Source organism: Lepisosteus platostomus, chromosome 25, assembly GCF_059453375.1.
Source record: "Lepisosteus platostomus isolate fLepPlt1 chromosome 25, fLepPlt1.hap1, whole genome shotgun sequence".
In the NCBI taxonomy this organism is placed as follows: domain Eukaryota; kingdom Metazoa; phylum Chordata; class Actinopteri; order Semionotiformes; family Lepisosteidae; genus Lepisosteus; species Lepisosteus platostomus.
Window position 1 is genome coordinate 5,645,689 of NC_142635.1, and position 17,566 is coordinate 5,663,254.

General features: G+C 47.0%; 1 protein-coding gene across 8 annotated transcripts in view; it reads left to right on the top strand.

Annotated features, from left to right (window-relative positions):
- LOC148640924 (uncharacterized) overlaps positions 1 to 17,566 on the top strand; it is a 36,648-nt gene that overhangs the window by 6,598 nt on the left and 12,484 nt on the right. For 4 of the 8 annotated variants that reach the window (XM_088619524.1, XM_088619526.1, XM_088619525.1 and 1 more), the window contains exons 2-4: positions 673 to 855; positions 1,631 to 1,765; positions 15,753 to 15,839. In XM_088619524.1, the coding sequence (XP_088475650.1) occupies positions 673 to 855; positions 1,631 to 1,765; positions 15,753 to 15,839 (405 nt within the window). Of the gene's footprint in view, positions 1 to 672; positions 1,766 to 15,752; positions 15,840 to 17,566 lie in introns of all 8 variants that reach the window. The other 4 variants (XM_088619530.1, XM_088619531.1, XM_088619529.1 and 1 more) reach the window with 3 other exon arrangements.

Here is a 17,566-nt window from a genome sequence, read left to right on the forward strand (position 1 = left end):
TGTCCCATCCTGGAACGATGCCTCCCTGGGATTTCTTTGCTGTGCAATCGTGTCAAGTGGCGCTCTGCACAAGTATAGTGGCATCTAAGCGGTGTGAGGCAGCCTTGTTGTGCCGGTTTATTTTTTTCAAAGAAGGAAGTTTTCAGGACACTCTCAAGTAACAAGAGACGTACCGGATAAAAACCAGTGGAAAAGCACTCTGGGGGTTCGGATGTGTCAGCGCAGGGTTTTGCAAGAGGCTGTTCCTTGCACTCGCTGGAACTTCCACCTCTGGTGAGCTGGAAGTTAGAGGTTGTCTTGTAAGTGATCTTGCTGCCACATTATTATGGTTATCCGGAAAAATAGTTGCTGTGGTTAAACCAGGGAAGAAAAAACAGTCTTGGAAAGGTCCTACATGGTTACCAGTGCTTTTGAGCAAAGTTTACTGGTATGGGTGGCCAAGGATTCGGGTATCTGCCATTCTCGCTGTCATTGTCTCATAGTGCGCCTCTGATCTTCATTCGCACTCAGTCTGCCAGCGTCTGTGTGCCTCACTTTCACACCTGATGGAGTGTCTTTGAAACAAGCTGCAGAACTGGTTTTCAAGCGCAGGCTACCGCAGCACCCCATTTTCATTTGCAACCCGTCCCCCTCCCCGTCCTTTCAGTGCTGTCTCTCTCTTTTCTCCCGCAGGTTCCGGCAGCCGGCAGAACGGACAGTGGCACGCGGGGGCCCCCGCTTCGCCGGAGAAGGCGGCCGTCACCATCCAGACGCAGTACCGGAAGTACCAGCAGAGGAAACAGCACAAGGATGGAAAATAGGCCCGGCGTCAGGCGCCGCGCCGTTGTGTCCTGGCAGAGCACGCCCGTTTCCATCGTGGGTCCTCTCGCCTGTCCGCCACAGCCGTAACAGCTTTGAGCAAATATTCCCCATCACAGGACATTGGGCCCACACAAGCACCAGTTTTCCCCCCCAGTCAGTGGCACCCATACTTGGCTACCGGGGATACAGTTACCAGCATTCTCCCGTACTGCGGCGTGAAGCCAAATCACGCCCGCGTTTCCCTGATGACCCACAGACGGACCACCCTGACCCCCTGCACGTAGCTGCAGACACACTGCACTGTACAGCAGACTCACAACTTGTGCTCTCTCAACTCGCATGGTTTGCCCCAGAAAACCCAAAAAAAATTGGGGGGGGGGAGCTTTAATCTCTGAAAAATGTATTAAGCATGCCTACCAGAGCTAGTAAGTGAGCCTGTACCCTCATCGTACTGTCATTTACTATTCTTATACTTGTATGTAATATCTTGTATTCCCATGAGAGATTAATGGGGGAGAGGTTATAAACGAGGGTAAAATTGAACTAGACAGTATGTGAGGTTGGCCCTAGTGCTGTTCAGAATCCCTAACCCCAGCGTTAGTTGCAAGTCAGCTGTGTGTACCACATGGCCACCCAGTTGACTTGCTCCGCAGCTCTCCACCTGTGCCTGGAGCAGACGGCCTGTCATCAGCCTGTCTGATCGAACATGCTGAAGGGGCCTGGTGTACCGGGAGCTTTCTGCCTTAGCGTGGGCTTTGCTCCCTTCTGCTGTGACGCCCGGTAAGTCAGGTCCCGCCGCATCACCGCAGGAGCATTGTTTTCCCCACAGGCGAAGGGTAGTGCTGCTCCCTGGCTACAGAGTCCAGTGCACATTCTAGTTAGAGCGAGACTGCGGAAGAATACGCACACACTGCACTGCTTGATCACCTGTCCAGGAGCTTTCACCCTGATGGACTCATTTCAGGTATTGAAACGTTGTCACTGGGGAAGGGGCTTTTTCTCCTGATGTACTGTATTGTATACATAGTAAAAATGACCAATTAACTTCAGTCTGAACCTTTTTTTTTCTCCCTAATAGTGGGAAGTTACAGTAGATAGTGGTGATGTTATAGTTGATTTGTTGTTGTTTTGTTTTTTTTGCTATGGGTGCTGATTTTCACAGTTAAGCATACCCCTGTGTTTTGTGACAAGATGAGTGTGTCAAAATAATAGGAGCAGATGAAATTGGTTTCGCTGTATCAGTCATTGTTAAACGGACAACTGAAGAAGTGGCTCATCATGACATCCGCTCAGTGGCTAGAGGGTGGCGTGATGGCGCACTGCTGCGCATTGGCGTCTCGTGGCGCTGGGGCCCTGGGTTCAATCTGAGGTGCTGTCTGTGTGGAGTCTGCATGGTCTCCCCGTGTGCACTTGGGTTTCCTCCAGGAGCTGCACAAAATGTCGGGTTTGTAAACGCAGACTGAATATTCCATTAATATATTAACAATTTCCAGAGACTCGCTGTTTTGCATTGTTTCTGACCCACCTATCCCAGTGTATTACCTGTAGTGTTATCTTCAGAAAATCCTAAAAAATATAAAGAAAGGTTCCACAACCCAAAACAAAGCTGGGAAAAGTCAGAGGACCTGCTTAGTGTGCAAAACACTTGCAGCATTGTGGGTGCTGTGGTTTAAATGCTATTGGTTTGTGAACAGAATACCCCTATCCCAGTGCATTGTGCCACATTAAATAAAAGCACGAGAAAAAGAGATTCAGAACACAAAGCTGTGTCAGTGTTCTGTGTAAAACGTCAGTTTGAACATCATGGGAGCTGTTTTTAATAAGCTGCTGAGAAAAGAATATTTTAATCTTCCTGCTGTCAGTAGTATTGTGAATATAGTTGACCCTTACCTGAATGAAAACAGGATGTAAAGGAAGGGTTTCAGAAATCAAACAAAGCTTTATTCCCGTGCTTACAGTCTGGGTAATGGGAGACTGGGTAATGGGAGACTGCGCTGTTCTGCTTCCTATGGTCATATACGGGTTTTTCGCATGAAGCCGTATTGAACAGTATTTCTCGCGTTGTGAACGTGTGCACACAGCGGTCCCCCGGGTTCCAGTTCGTGCGTAATTACGCATCGATGAAAAACCGGAGGTTTAAAAAAAGATAATTAGCTCACTGATAGTTTGATGTAAAGGCTGTGGAAATATCCACAAGTCGTGGTCTTTAAAATGCTTTTGGTTTGAAGGCGTTCTGTGCTTCCATTGCGGAGATATGGACAAAAGAATATTCGTGCTTGGTCAAAAAAATGTCATAAAACCGAAAAAGTAAAGGCTGAGAAATCATCCACAATGTATTTTATACACAAAGCAAGTGTTTTTGTAACTCTAAGAGATTTCGTGAAAGCGCTACAGGCGTGCCAAAATCGTTTTCGAACTTCAAGCTAACTTTACCCCGGTAAAGTCCAGCTCGTCTCCAACTCTGTTCTTTCGCTGCAACTGAGCTCAAAGCCAGAGTTGACCTCCAGCTCGCACCGTTTTAATTAATCCGCACCTGCGTGCTGCCCGCGAGAGGTCGTCTGAGGGGACCCCGCGGGTCGGGTCGTTAATTAGCTGAAGGTGTGCGAGGGGTTGAGCGGTGAAGGGGAAGACAGGAGAGGAGAGACAGCGGTGTCCAGTCCTGGCTCCGGCCGATAGGTCAGTGTCTCTTATTTTGGAGGTGAATGCATTAATGCACTTCTCTGAATTAAGCGTATCTTTTAACTAAAAAAAAAATAAAGATGAGAGGTATTTCGCTCTATGGTCACTAGGCGATGCCCGGTGCAAGTGCTTAAACTGCCGTTTCAAACCCTTTCGGTTTCGTTCCGCTGACTGGCTCTGGAGGAGCTACGCAGCCGCCGTGATTAACGCCGATGAGTCTCACCTGGGGCGGTTACGTTGTACCGCCACACACACTCACGCTCTCGAGGTTTTGCACCCAAAGAAAACCGCTTTATTGCAAAACAAGATGCATCTCATTGGCTGTTTTTTTTTTAACTTTTATTAAGTACTGTTATTGGCTTCCAACGCTGTAGCTGTCGGTACAGCCGGTCCTCCAGCGGGAGTCCAGGAGTGGCGAGTGTCCGCAGTGCCGGCAGGGGGCGGCGGGTTGGGCCTCTTAGCTGCTGGCACACGAGGGGGGGGGGGGAGGCAGAAAAGCCAGCACGCTGTTCAAGTCCTTCTCACACCTGGGGAGCTGCCTAATTGAACCTTAAAAGGTTACACACGCTTCGAGACCGCCTTCTAAAGCGTTCATCTCCCAAACGAGTTTTACGCGTTTGACCACCCAGGTCTTGCGGCCAGGAGCTACGGGAGCGCTCGTCCTCATGCCCTAAATTAGCCTCCTGCAGCTTAGCTGTCCGTACAAACACAAACTGCACCTTCCCCTCTCGAACCTGTCGCCACCGGCGTCCTTCCCGGCACTTGCAGCCCGTGGCGCATCTGCGTTCAGGGGGGGCACATCCTCCTCGACCCGTGAACCCGCTATTTAAAGGCAAAGACGCCCACCCAGTTGCTGGAAAATATTCCAGGCAGCTAATTGAAGATTAATTGGTAAAATTAATTTAAAAATGATCGAGGTTCTATCAGACCTGGCTTGGTGTGGCTTCTAATTACCTAGAAACGGCTAAAACGCGGAATTGGGTGATGAAGTTGGCCGTGTGCGCTTCGTACACTTTGTAAACACAGCCTTTCAAAGGCACAGGTAACCCATGTGGAGGAAACTACCACTCCGTACTCTGTCATTTAATCAGGGACATTAATTTACAACTAATTGAGCCGTTGGTGAAGTAATTTATTGAAACTTTTTTTTTTCAAATACGTTTAAGATCACAAATAGTACAAGGTTAGAAATGAGCATTAACCCTATGCCAGAAACAGGGGTAACATAAGTCCTGTTTTTCTGGTTTGGATCAAGCAGTACGAATTATGCTGCTAGTGTCTGATAGGGAGCCTCACCTGTGATTACTGTACATGACTATTTGACTAGTGGTTGACTGTCAGTACCTCTCAAGGGTCTGAGGACTTGAATCAACTACCATTGATGTAAGTTCTACACAGGAACACAACGTTTCGTCTGTGAAGCCTTTTTCAGGTGTAACCCAGCATTTTGATGACTTTTTAAATTGCTTCTACACTGTGTAGGAGATCACAATGACAAACATCTTCAACATTTCTTTTACTACGTTTACACCTTACGAATGTTTTGGGGACAGACAAAGGGTGAAAATCCACAACATTTGGGTAAGTGAATGACACCAAGCAGAAGAATTCAAGCTCGGGACGTGTTATCTGCAGTGTGGTGTGAAAAGACAGACGCCCCGCTTGATGTCCTGTATTTAGGGCCTTTATTGGGCCCTCAAGGCACGTAATTGAAAACTTTATCACAAAAACGGCAGCAGCTCCTGCCAGCTCCACCCCTGCCAGGCAGAAATTGATTTCTCTCTCTCTCCTTTTCTGCCTCTGCCAGGCTCCTTCTCCCTCGAATTTTCAAAATTGTGACTTTAATGCCGGTTGACGCCGTGGCAGGAAAACCTCATTAAGTCCTCTTTAGTGTTCGCTGTATCGGTAACAGAGGAGTCCAGCTGTTGTAAAGGCTGGAGGTGGGCTTAAGTGAGCATTCAGTAAGCGTTCAGAGCTGGAGGACAGTTTCCTGGTGTGTTTCCCACGCCCTGACTCTACGGGTGTGAGGGTTGGTACTGAAACCGAGCAAAGCAACATCGCGGTAAGGAATGGGAAGGCCATTCTGAAGTGCCAGAGGAATCAGAACTATGACGCACAAAACAGAATAGTGTCAGTGGATTTTCCTTAAAGCGGTATTTGTGCTCCATTAGTCCATTAATCCCACCTTGTGGAGGCCTTCGGAGCAGCACAGTTAAGCACTGCCTTCATGTAAGATGGGAGAGTTTGACACCCAGCAAATCCAGACAAGTCTCCTGCTGAACACTGGTGGTTCTGGGTCAAAGCAAGTTCTAGAACAGAGAATGCAGTGCAGAGCAGAAAATACAGCAGAGACAATGCTGTACAGCACAGAGAGCAGACCAATAAACATGACTGTACAGCACATCATAAAGAACAATCAAACAGAGATCACAGATGTAGCACAGTACAGAGTTCACAATGTATTGGAATGCTACACTTCTGCATGGAGAAATGCTGGAACTCCAAACTTATACCTATCCTTGCTTATGTTCTTTTAAATCCACTAGGTGGCAGCATTTGTCAACATATCCCACACAAAGCGTGCTGGGTAAGGAATTTCCCCTTTTCCCCACTGAAACTGCGTGTCTTCCTAAACATTAACATAGCAGACGAGGGGGAGCGCCCACATGACCTGGAAATGTCCCCCCTTGATCCCAGAGTGCCTGCTATTTATTTGTACAACTGACCTGACACCTGACCAAATACTAACACGTGATAATGTGATTCCCTAGTGGGGCGTATCTCTCGCAGGCCATCGCAGGAGCAGGGCAAAGAGCAGCACATGAGCACAATCACACATCACATGTGTACAGAACTGTGTGGGTACAAGGCACACAACACACGTCAGGCTCACAGCCAGCACGTCTTCAGGTTCTTCATGGCTGAAGTGGGTTTCTTTCTTCGTTCTGCTGTGAGAAATGGAACTCTTCGTGCAGGATTCTTGGATATTCATCCCTCATTGTAGAGTGACAGGGATGGGTCAGCGCATCTGACAGTGCTGCTCCAGCAGTGCCAGGCTCTGCTGTTCTGTGTCCAGAAGGGCTGTCAGTGCCCAGGTCTGGTAACTGTTTTCCTGAGATCTGGAAGTGTTCTGGAAAACCAGGACTGTGTGCGGAACAGAGATGGCCACACACCTTCTAGTGCCAGCAGCTCTGTTTGCAGACACATGGAGGAGAGTGAGCAGTAAGAAGGAGTAAGTGACGGTCCAAGAGAGGTCTGGACAGACTGGGTCCCACTGAGGAGAGCTGAGTGAGGTGTGGGGACAGGAGAAGGAGGGGAAGGCAGCAGAGGACGTGTGACAATGTGTGTGAGAAAGAGTATGTCGGAATCCTGCCAGGTAAATCGTTCAACCATGAAGGTTTGGCAGGAAGAGGAATAAGTGAACCCACCCGGCTCTGCATTAATCATCCCGGAGGAGAGGAAGAAATTCGAAATTCGAAATTCAGGGGTTCAGTTTTTTGGGGGTAGAGCTGCTGCTGCTACATTCTCTTCCTTGTTCCCTGCCCCCCTCCGTGACCAGCTGATCCGCACACACACCTGTTCACCGGTAAAGAACCAGAAGCCCTGGTGAGCCTGCAGATGGGCTCTCCTGTCCCCACGCCCTCACTCACAGACCCAGCCAGGGGGGATCAGGCTGGATCTCTGCTCTATCACGTATGGCGAATCTCTACACTGTATGTGTTCACTCAACGGCTAGCAAAGGGTTGTGTCTGACGTATGTAGGATTCAGATTACGTAAAAACTGGCACATTCGAGCCTTTCTGCAGCCAGGGGAGTGGGTGTACTGTATTCCCAAGGCTTTGCTCTTAGTTTTAAAAACATCTCTTTCAACGTCCCCGATCATTCTTACTCAAGAGTTGCTCCGTTCCTCTTCTGCCATCAAGCTTCAAGAGCAGTAAAAAGGTGAAGAAAAAGAGGCCAAGGGGCTGAAGTCCCTCTCCTTTTCCCACTCTTAAGCCTCCCAGCCAGGCTTTTCTAAACACTGTCAGTCTCTCTGGATCCAGAAATAAAAGCCTGTGGTAATTAAAGCACTTTTTAAAAGGGTCACGTGTTGGCTCTCTGGAGGCAGTGATTAATATTCCCTCTCGTTCCATGAGAAGCTCACATGGCTGAACATTTGTTTTTGAATGAGTGACTTGTTCTCAAACGGTTTTAAAACACAACTTATCACTGTGCCTTTGGTGGTGACCTACAAAAGCAAGGCTTAAATGATGCATATCGTCAAACGTTCGCTGGCGTGTCTCGACGTATGAGTCACACTCTCAAGTCGAAAGAGTGGCAGAGGTGGCTGTGGTCCAGGAGGTCTGCCCATGCTGGCGTGGGTGTCCTCCCACAGTCCAGAAACATGCTGGTAGGTTAATGGACATCTGGGAAACTTGTGCCTGGTGTGTGTTTGCATCGTTTTGTGCCCTGCGATGGACTGGTGTCCCAGCCAGGGTGTATCCTGCCGTGCGTCTGCTGCTTGCTGCGATAGACTCCATTAGAAAATGGATGGAAGGTCTCTGGATTATTTCAGTTAACAAATAACTTGCTGAAGTGTCTGAAAATCAATAAATTAAGGGTGAAATAGAACACCTGCAGGGCCATGCTACTCTGGGACCAGGCGAAGCAGATATACGGGCTGCTACCAATATGCTAGTTACATACATCCCTGTAAATGTGCTTTCACTGGCATTCACAGTTGGGTATCTGCAGGTGTGGAGATGCAGCGAGGAAACATCTGAAATGATCGACAAAAGTAACCAAAGATATCAGGTGCTCAAAATCTGAAATCATGCGCTAAACTTGTGGGTGGACTGTCATTTTTTTCTCTCCTGAATAGTTTTTGCTTCAGTTACTCATGTTCTAGAAATAGCAGGCTGGATGATAATGAAAGCAATACTTTATATAACCCGGTATTCTTCTTTTTCCAGTTCCCTGCATCTGATGCCAGATTGTGTGTAACGATGTTTTTTATCTCTTCTATAGTAGAGTAAGAAAAAGGGAAAAAAGGGAAAAAAAACTTTGAAAATGAGGATGTGGGACTGCTTAATAGAAAACCTTATTCCATCACTGTTCCTTTGACAGTCTGTGAAGAAGAGCTCTTGCTTTGAAACGAATACAGTAGTTTTAAAACTCAGCTGCAGTCTTTAATTATGTTTTTTAATCAACACGATCTGAATGAGGTACTTGTGATAGTTTTTTCCCCGTCTTTCAGCCTGGCTCTTAAGAAATTGCGCTTGCTCATTTCCCTCTTCAGCCCCTGTTGCCTGGCAGCCCTGAGACCCCCAAGCCCTGATGTGTGGGCTGAGTGGGTGCTTCCGCAGCTATAGGGACAGGGGCGCCGACACGTCAGGAACGTTCTGAAACACAAGGCAGGTATCGGCCCCTCTGTTACCTGCTGATCTCTGCATGACGAAGCCGACGAAGACTCTTTTCATGTGGCTTCAGCACTGGCAGCTCAAGCAGTGGAGGTGCGTCTTGCCTGAGTTCTTCAGGATTAGGTCTGTGTGGGGGTGGCCAGCCTGCAGGCCATGCAGAGCCTGGGTCGAGCTGGTGTTCAGGGGTCATCCTCAAAGGCTCACTTTCAATAACCGCCTATCTGAGCTGGAGCCTATCCTGGGAAGCAACAGGCACGAGGCAGGGGAAGCACAAACACGCACACACACGCGCCAGGCTCCGTCTTCCCTGGGAGCCGATTACCCAGAAGCCAGCACTGGGAGAACATGTAAACACACAGAGAGCACCCCAGGAATTGAACCCTGGGCCGCAGAACGCCCCAGAGCTGTGAGGCAGCACTGCTAATCACTGCGCCACAGAACTGCCCACAGTCTAACATTTTAGAGTTTATTCACGATTCCATTATAGCGTGAAGAAAATCAACACCAAACCTATTGTATACATTTTTTTTTGCGTTTGTGACCATATGGCTCCTTGCCTGTTGCTATTTTATACCTGCTGGAAGTCTGGCATATTGAGGTCATCCAGCAAATCGAGGGGATCAGTCATTTGCCTTCCCTGGCACACGGGTCTTTCACGTGCCCACACCCATCTCTGCGAAGGGATCCCTCGCTCGCTGTTCCGCTCTGCCCTGGTCTTCCCACTCCCTCCGGCCTCGCTCCACTCTGTCAGGCGGCACGCGAGGGATTAGTACTATCTGAAGTGACATCATTAAACAGTAACACTATAGTCCAGATGGAAGAGGGGGCTCTTTGTGTGAATTAAACAGAAAATCAGATAAAAGCCTACTTCTGGTGAAGGCCTTGCTGTCTTATATCATAGCTGAACCATCCACCCTGTTCTTGATTGCTCTATCCTGTACAGAGTTGCCAGAGCCTATCCCAGCAAGCAACAGGTATAAGACAGGAGACATCATGGGCAAGTTGCCAGTCCATCACAGGACACACAGATAAACACCAGGGCCAATTTTCCCAGAAGCCAATGAACCCACTAGCATGTCTTTGGACCGTGGGAGGAAACCAGAGCACACAGAGGGAATCCATACAAACAGGGGGAGAACAGCATCCCAGGAAGTGAATCCAGAGTCCCAGGGCTACAAGGCAGCAATACTGCAGTGCTAACCAGTGTGCCACCATGTGTCCATCTCCCAAGAGATCAAAGACACAAAGAATTGGAGAAGAGAGTTATTCCAAGGTTTTATTTTCACGAGGCTTTCAGATGCTGGCCTCCGTGCTGTATGGGACAGACTCTTATTCTGAACCGTTACCAGCAGAAAGTTTTTTAAATAAAACAAATCTTTCATTCGGCAGTTCGGCATGACGTTTATTCCGATATTAATAGTGTAATTTCCGGGCATATCTGAAGAGCTTGTGGAACAGCTATTATCACTAATGAAGCACAGATTGATGGATGCTGAATGATTCTTTCCCATCAAGAGAGAAGATAATTACTGTCACAATTAAAACCAGAGCTCTGGGAGAATTCCCTTTTCTTTTGACTCCCACCTCTCTACCCCCCGTCCCCAACCCCTCCTCCTTAAAGATTCCAGTTTCATTTGAACACCCAGGATGAGGGATGTGTTCCGAAGATAATGAAAGTTAGTAGAAGCAACAGACCCATAGGGAGAGACAAAATCGTTTTTTTGTCGCTTTTGTTAAAAAAACACCTATTGGTAACAAGGGCACTGGCTGAGAGATTCCTCCCCCCACTGTCGTTGTCTAAGTGGGTGGTGACTGACAGCCCCCCCCCCCCCGAGTGCTGTCGCCATTGGCGTCACCTGATCTGCACACCCCTCCTTGCAGCCCTGCGCCGCTGGGGTATCCGAGCTCCTGTGACGGGGGCATCATTTCTCTCTCGCTGCCCCTGATTGAGCTTCCTGGGTTTTCCAGGAATAATCAAGGCTATTTTTGTACCTACCATTTCAGGTGTCTCTTCATTTAGCAATAAAATGATGTGCCGGGGATAAAGGGCTAAAAAACAAAAATTGCAAAAATTGCAGCAAATTCAGTCACCTGGCAGTAACAGGGCAAATTATTGTCTTTCTATCTAGTTCTCAGTGCTTTCAGCGCACGTGGTGGGAGATGTTAAAAGGTTTTTTACCATCTTGCAATTTTCAATAAAAGCTCTGAGCTTTTGAACTTTGCTTTGGTGAACATCAATAGCTATAATAAAGCTGATGGCAGCCCTCTAAAAATTTCGCCGGCTCTGAGGCCTGTGGAGATCTGTGAGATGCCAAGTCACTATGACCGCAAAACAGCTTTTTAAAGTTTCCGTCCTTCAGAGACATTTATATTAAAACCTGTTTATTCGTCTACCTCCATCCATCCACTTTCTAATCCGTTTATCCAGGGCCCATCCCGGCAAACAACAGGCACAAGGCAGGGTTCACCCTGGACAGGACACCAGTCCATCTCAGGGCAGACACAAAGGCACACCAGGGCCAGTTTAGCCAGCGCCACATGCAACCCTCAGACTTTATCTCAACTCCTTTTATAGCCTACCGTGTTTACTTAATTCAGAAGTCACGGGATGGCTTTCTCTCTACTTTGTTTTGGAACATTTTTTGGGAGATCAGGCTCACAGCTTCCCAATCCTAGTCTCCAGCTTTATGTGGTGATACTCATGTGTTTTTCTCAGAGGGCAGCGGTGTGACAATAAGATCGAGGATGGTTTGGGTGTTGGTGTTCCACTGTTTTTCATTCAAAAAGGCTTGGGCGTAACAGATTCATAACTAAGAGGCATTTAAAATGCAATATGCTGTCGGTTCAAATACTCATTGATTGTGTTTTTTAAGCCTCTAGGCATAAGGACTTGTATAGTACTTAGGAAGAGGCTGTGGTAATTCTAAAAGAGAAGCCTTTCATGGACAAAATAGTATTGCTAGTGCACACAGTGTGCTGGATATAAGGACAGGTCAAGATGCTCTAGTTCTGTAAGATTGGTGCTGGCAAGGGAAGTATCTATGTGCATTATTCCTAGGCTCAGTAGGGAGCAATCTGGTTCTAAATGGATTATACTTGACAATGAGATATGATATCTCCAGCATGAATCCAACATTCACCTCAGCAATCAATCACTGAAGCAAGCTCACCTTTGATAGACCTATAGTGGGTTTTTACAGGGCGTCTGCATCCTGTGATATACTGTAGCACAGAATTATAATGAAGGCATCAAATTGGGAGGAAGAGAAAGCAAAGCTTAACATTCAAGTGTTAAAATATTGTTTTTGCATTTAAACACCTTCTTTGTGATAATATCCCCCTGAATCGGAGCCGGGTCTTTTCTTCTTAGCTGTAATAGCCTGTTGTCTGAGTAATTTAGTAAACTGCTGCGCAGTGCAGCCCGTCTCCAAATTGAGAGCTAATGGAAACGAAGCATCAGGGATGCAGTCTAATCCCCCAGCAAGTTCAGATCAGGTCTGTCCTTCGTCTTCTGAACTTTTCCTACAGGTTTCTCTGTCTCCCACTTCCATTACTTTCAGAAAAGCTTGGGGTTTATTTTTTAAGAGGCTGTGGAGGGTGGGGTGTTATTTTTAAGGCTGAAACAGAAAAGAATAATTTCTCTCTTTTGCCTTTCCTCCTTTCTTTCGGTCTATTTCCTACCACCAGCAGCAATAAGCTCATAATTCTAACACAGCAAGGCCCCCTGACAATATAGGAAGGGTAAAAGAATGCAGGTGTTCAGGTGAAACTTCAGAAAAACGTTTATTTTAAGGCTTTTCTTAACATTGACCTTAATGTGTAGTTTTACCGAAAGGTGATCAGAAAGGAAAGGCACTTTACCTCGGGTGCTGAAAAGACAGGGATGTGGTGCGCTTGCTTTCAAATAACTCGTTACGCCGAGGCCTGCCGTGCCAGCAGCAGCCTCATGAAATGAACATGGAATCTATTATCTGTTGACTACCAGCAGGGTTCAGCATAAATCACTGCCGGCTTATCTAACGAGGACATTGATGAAGGGGAGAATAAGAAACTGGGAAACCGGAAGTATGTGGCCTCCTGCTTTGTGAATACATTTCCTTTCTACCTGCATCGAACCATCTTCCCTTTCCTGCATCAAACATAATTCCCGGGGGCGAGAGCGCCGAGTGAGGCCTGTGGTCCTGACGGCTCTGATAGGAATCTCGCAGTCCCCTTCCGCGAGGCCTGGCGCCGTGGAGCTCATGTTGCGCCAGGTGATAGATGATCCTGCAGGAGGGGGTGTCGGAGGAGCTTGTCTGTGCATCTCATTTTCTCCCACTAGATACCGACTTAAAACTAAACCAGCGATTCTACACTCGCCCCAGAGAAAAATACCCGGAAAGTTCTCCGTTTCGCCATTTAAGTACAGCGACATGCAATGGTCGTCATCCCATACTTGCTCTCAAGCACTTTTCTCCAGTCTGCGCACAGCTGCATTGTACAAGTCCCGTGCGCTTATTTAAAGGGAGCGGAGAATAAAAACCGGGGCCACAGAGGATCCCCAGCCTCGGCCGGAAGAGATTGTCATGGGATTGCCCATTGCTTGGAGTGGAGGGTCATCAGGCCTGAGTCCCTCAGAGATCTTATTTCTCCTAGAACTCTGTGCCCACATGGTCACCTGTAACCGAACAACAGCCGTTTAATTCAGTAAAGAGCTTCGTGGCTAACTGTTCCCTCGGTGAGCTGAAGCAAATGAAATGATCGCTCGATGGCTTATTGTGCTGAGGAGCTCAGTGATTTTATCCTGATTTAGCTCCCAGCTAGTTCCTTGTGTTTCATTCTTTCTCCGAGTCATAAAACTGAGATTCTTTTGCTGCTGAAGGCGTAATTATTGATGCATACTGTACCTAGGTCACCTCCAGTTGTGGAAGTTGCTTTGAATAAGATTGTGTGCCCCCTGAGCAGGTTCTTTTTGATTTTAGATCTTGCTTGAACTTCTCATTAACTTGAAAAACAAAGCGCCTCTTTATTCTCCGGGTGCCGCACGCTTCCCCACAACGTGACAGAGTCGGGGAATGAAAAGATAGACAAAGTTCGTTTTTCACGCAGATGCAAGGCCTGGGTGACTCTGCCTGCAGAGACGTAAGAGCTGTGTTTGCTGACAAGGGTTCTGCAGGGGGAGCAGAGGAATATAGGCTGTCATATTACTGTTCAAAATGTGTATAAATATCAAGACCCGCTTCATGCTGTTGAAACAATCTGTCACCGTAATGGAGTTTGAAAAGAGGTGCGAGAATTTACCACTGCATCCTAGCAGTTGGCAATTAGTTGCAATGACTGGAGGGCACGGCTGGCAATTTTATTTCTGTCATGATATTTATCCTGGTTTGTAATATTTGAAGGCTGAGTATGAAACGAGAAAACAAATGTTGATCCTAATCGAATCAGACCGCCACTTCTGCGCATGCAAATTGCGTTTTTCTTAACCGTTAACAGAACTCGTCCCTCCGGCGGGGGGGAGGGTGACAGCGAGAGGCGGTGGGTTAGGATGCAGACAGGCAGCGCAGGCAGACGGACAGCCAGCAGCAGCGCAGCTCTGCCCAGGGAAATCAGGCCGGTTCCGGAAGGGATCAGCATCACAAGGCTGTTTTATCTTGTCATTTGCACAAACCACAGAAATGCAAATGACACTATAAAGCAGAGGAATGAGCACGGAATTGCTTGGCCTGTTTACTAAATGCATCAATATCTGTCATGCTTTTATTTTTAGACTAAAGATTCTCAATTTCCAGCATAGTATCGAGTGGTACGTGACACCTAAGAAATAGCAGAGAGGTGGGGATGACGTTATCAGGAACAGCCACTGGACCATAAGTGGAGTGGTCACTCATAAACCCCCACAGGGTGGCCATGGCTGGTTGTAACATGACTGTTTCAGGACATTGTGGGGGATACACCTCGCGTGAGTTGTCTCCCAGCGTTCTCTAGAAGTGGCCGTTTTCGTCACCAATCAAACCCATCTCGAACCTATAGTCAAAGTGGTTATCCTATTCGCTTACTGTGGAGCAGACCACTGGGGTGCAAAAACCAAAGTCTTTAAAATTGTTTTCTGAAATACTTTTATAACCAAAAACCACAAGAGAGGAAAATATCATCCATCTATTTTCTAAGCAGGAAGAAAATGTCAATTTCAGGGCTGCACGAGTGCCTATCCCAGCCAGCAACGGGGGCAGGATGGAACACACCTTGGTCTTGCCCAGAAGTCTTTGGACCATGGGAGGAAACCAGAGCACCTGGAGGAAAACCACACAAACACAGGGGGAGCATGCAAACTCCATGTAGATAGTACCTCAGGTCCAGAACTGAACCCAGGGTACCAGCTCATGCTGAAATCAAATTGCCTCTCATTTTGAGCACAAATGATTTTGATTTATAAGAGAAGCAGTCAGGGCCAACAATATCTTCCAAATCCCCCAGCCGGTGGAAATGGATCATTTTCTAGTTCATAGACTGGATTTAAAGTTGCAGTAACCCCGATAGTACCCATACTCTTTGAGGATAATGGAGACACAGTATCCTGGACCTGGCATGCATGTAACAGTTACTGTAAAGCTGACTAGCCTAAATGCTAAATGAAAGAAGACATCTGGGTCCCACAGGTGCAATGTGGGTGCTTAGGCTTGGCTGCAATATGAATTAAGCATGACACTGGGAACCCTTTGGTGACTCAGTGCAAATGTACGGCTGTATAATACATAGTGTCAGATTATTAGCCCCTCAGTCAGCACAAGTCTTACCAATAGAAAATAAAGGACAGGGAGGAGAATAGGCAGGTGTCAGAGGTGTCTATTAAAAATACACATTATTGGACAAGCTCTCTTCTCCCTCGTCTAGGCAAAGAGTGTCCAGCCCTGGTCCTGGAGAGCCGCTATCCAGCAGGTTGTCGCAACATCATCAATTAGTAAAAAACATGGAGCATATGTGAGTGGTGATTAATTTAGTAAGTTAATTGGTTCAATTAAGCCAGAAATGGCCAGCTGTGGTCCTTGAAAGCTATGTGAAAGGTGTTGTGATTTTCATTGAAAAAATGTTCAAATGATCCCTAAAGAACTCAATTGCACAAATCATTTGCTTAAGTGGTGAGAACACAATTGCTTTATTGTGGCTCTATAGGACTGGAGGTGTTCACTAATGCTGTAAGCTATTGTAAATACAATATTATCTCCACAAAGCCACATGCTTCCTTAAACTGCTAGTTACTAGGAATAACACCTAATCAGAAAATGTTATGAATGTTCATTTTTGAAACATTAGGTATAGAGTTTGAGGTCAACTTGCTAATCAAAGAGCCGACCAGCTCCCACTGAGATGAAGAAGTCTAACTACTGGGGTTGTTTTGGAGGCTGCAGAGAGAGGTTCTACGTCTCCTCAGAGATCTGCTCCGCATCACCTGTCTTAGACCTTTTACACCCAGATCCCTACTGAGCTACACTCATGTACTTGCTCTTAGAGACCCAGGAGCCTCCAAATGACAAACTACTACAATCACAGCAGTTATACTCCTCTCTGGATCCTACTGCTACTAATAAAACTAATAATGCAGTAGAAAAGAAACTCCCTGCAAGTCTTTTTTTTAACCTTCTCCATGTTGATCTGCATTAGCACTGAGCCCAGCAGCTGGACTGGTGAAAGAACAGCACAGGTGTCCTATAATAATAAAAGTAATTGCTTACACTTATATAGCGCTTTTCTGGACACATCACTCAAAGCGCTTTACAGGTCATGGGGATCTCCTCCACCACCACCAATGTGCAGAATCCACCTGGATGATGCGACAGCAGCCATAGTGCGCCAGAACGCTCACCACACATCCGCTATCAGTGGGCAGGAGAGCAGAGTAATGAAGCCAATTCTTAGATGGGGATTATTAAGAGGCCATGATTGGTAAGGGCTAATGGGAAATTTGGTCAGGACACCGGGGTTACACCCCTACTCTTTTCGAGAAACGCCCTGGGATTTTTAATGACCACAGAGAGTCAGGACCTCGGTTTTACGTCACATCCGAAGGATGGCGCCTGTTTACAGTGTAGTGTCCCCATCACTATACTGGGGCATTAGGACCCACATGGACCACAGGGTGAGCGCCCCCTGCTGGCCCCACTAACACCTCTTCCAGCAGCAACCTTAGTTTTTTCCAGGAGGTCTCCATCCAGTTACTGACCAGGCTCACACCTGCTTAACTTCAGTGGGTTGCCAGTTGAGAGTTGCAGGGTGATATGGCTGCTGGTTATAATTACACAGGCTCTATGTCAACACCTGACAGATCTACCCCCCACCCCACACTCTCGCTCTGAACTGCAGGACCTTAGACAGTCCCCCTGGCCAAAGCTGTGACTTTCACCATCACATGGTCATGTCATGCAAGCAGACTGTCTTGCTGCTGTGATATAGGCTGGGGTCATTGTTATCCTTCATCAGAGAAAGTAAGGTTTTGGACTTAGTTTGGACCACTGGCAACACAAAGAATCGTCTAGAGACCAAAGAACAGTAGTGAACTCACACATCCTGGCGTGCGCCACAGTTAGTTATTACCTCGGAAGAAAGGATATCTCTAACTTTTACCCACTGCGATTTTCTTGCAAGGAATTAACTGTACCAGAAAATTAGATAGGGGTTGATCTATAATTGGATCATTTTTTATAATGGTT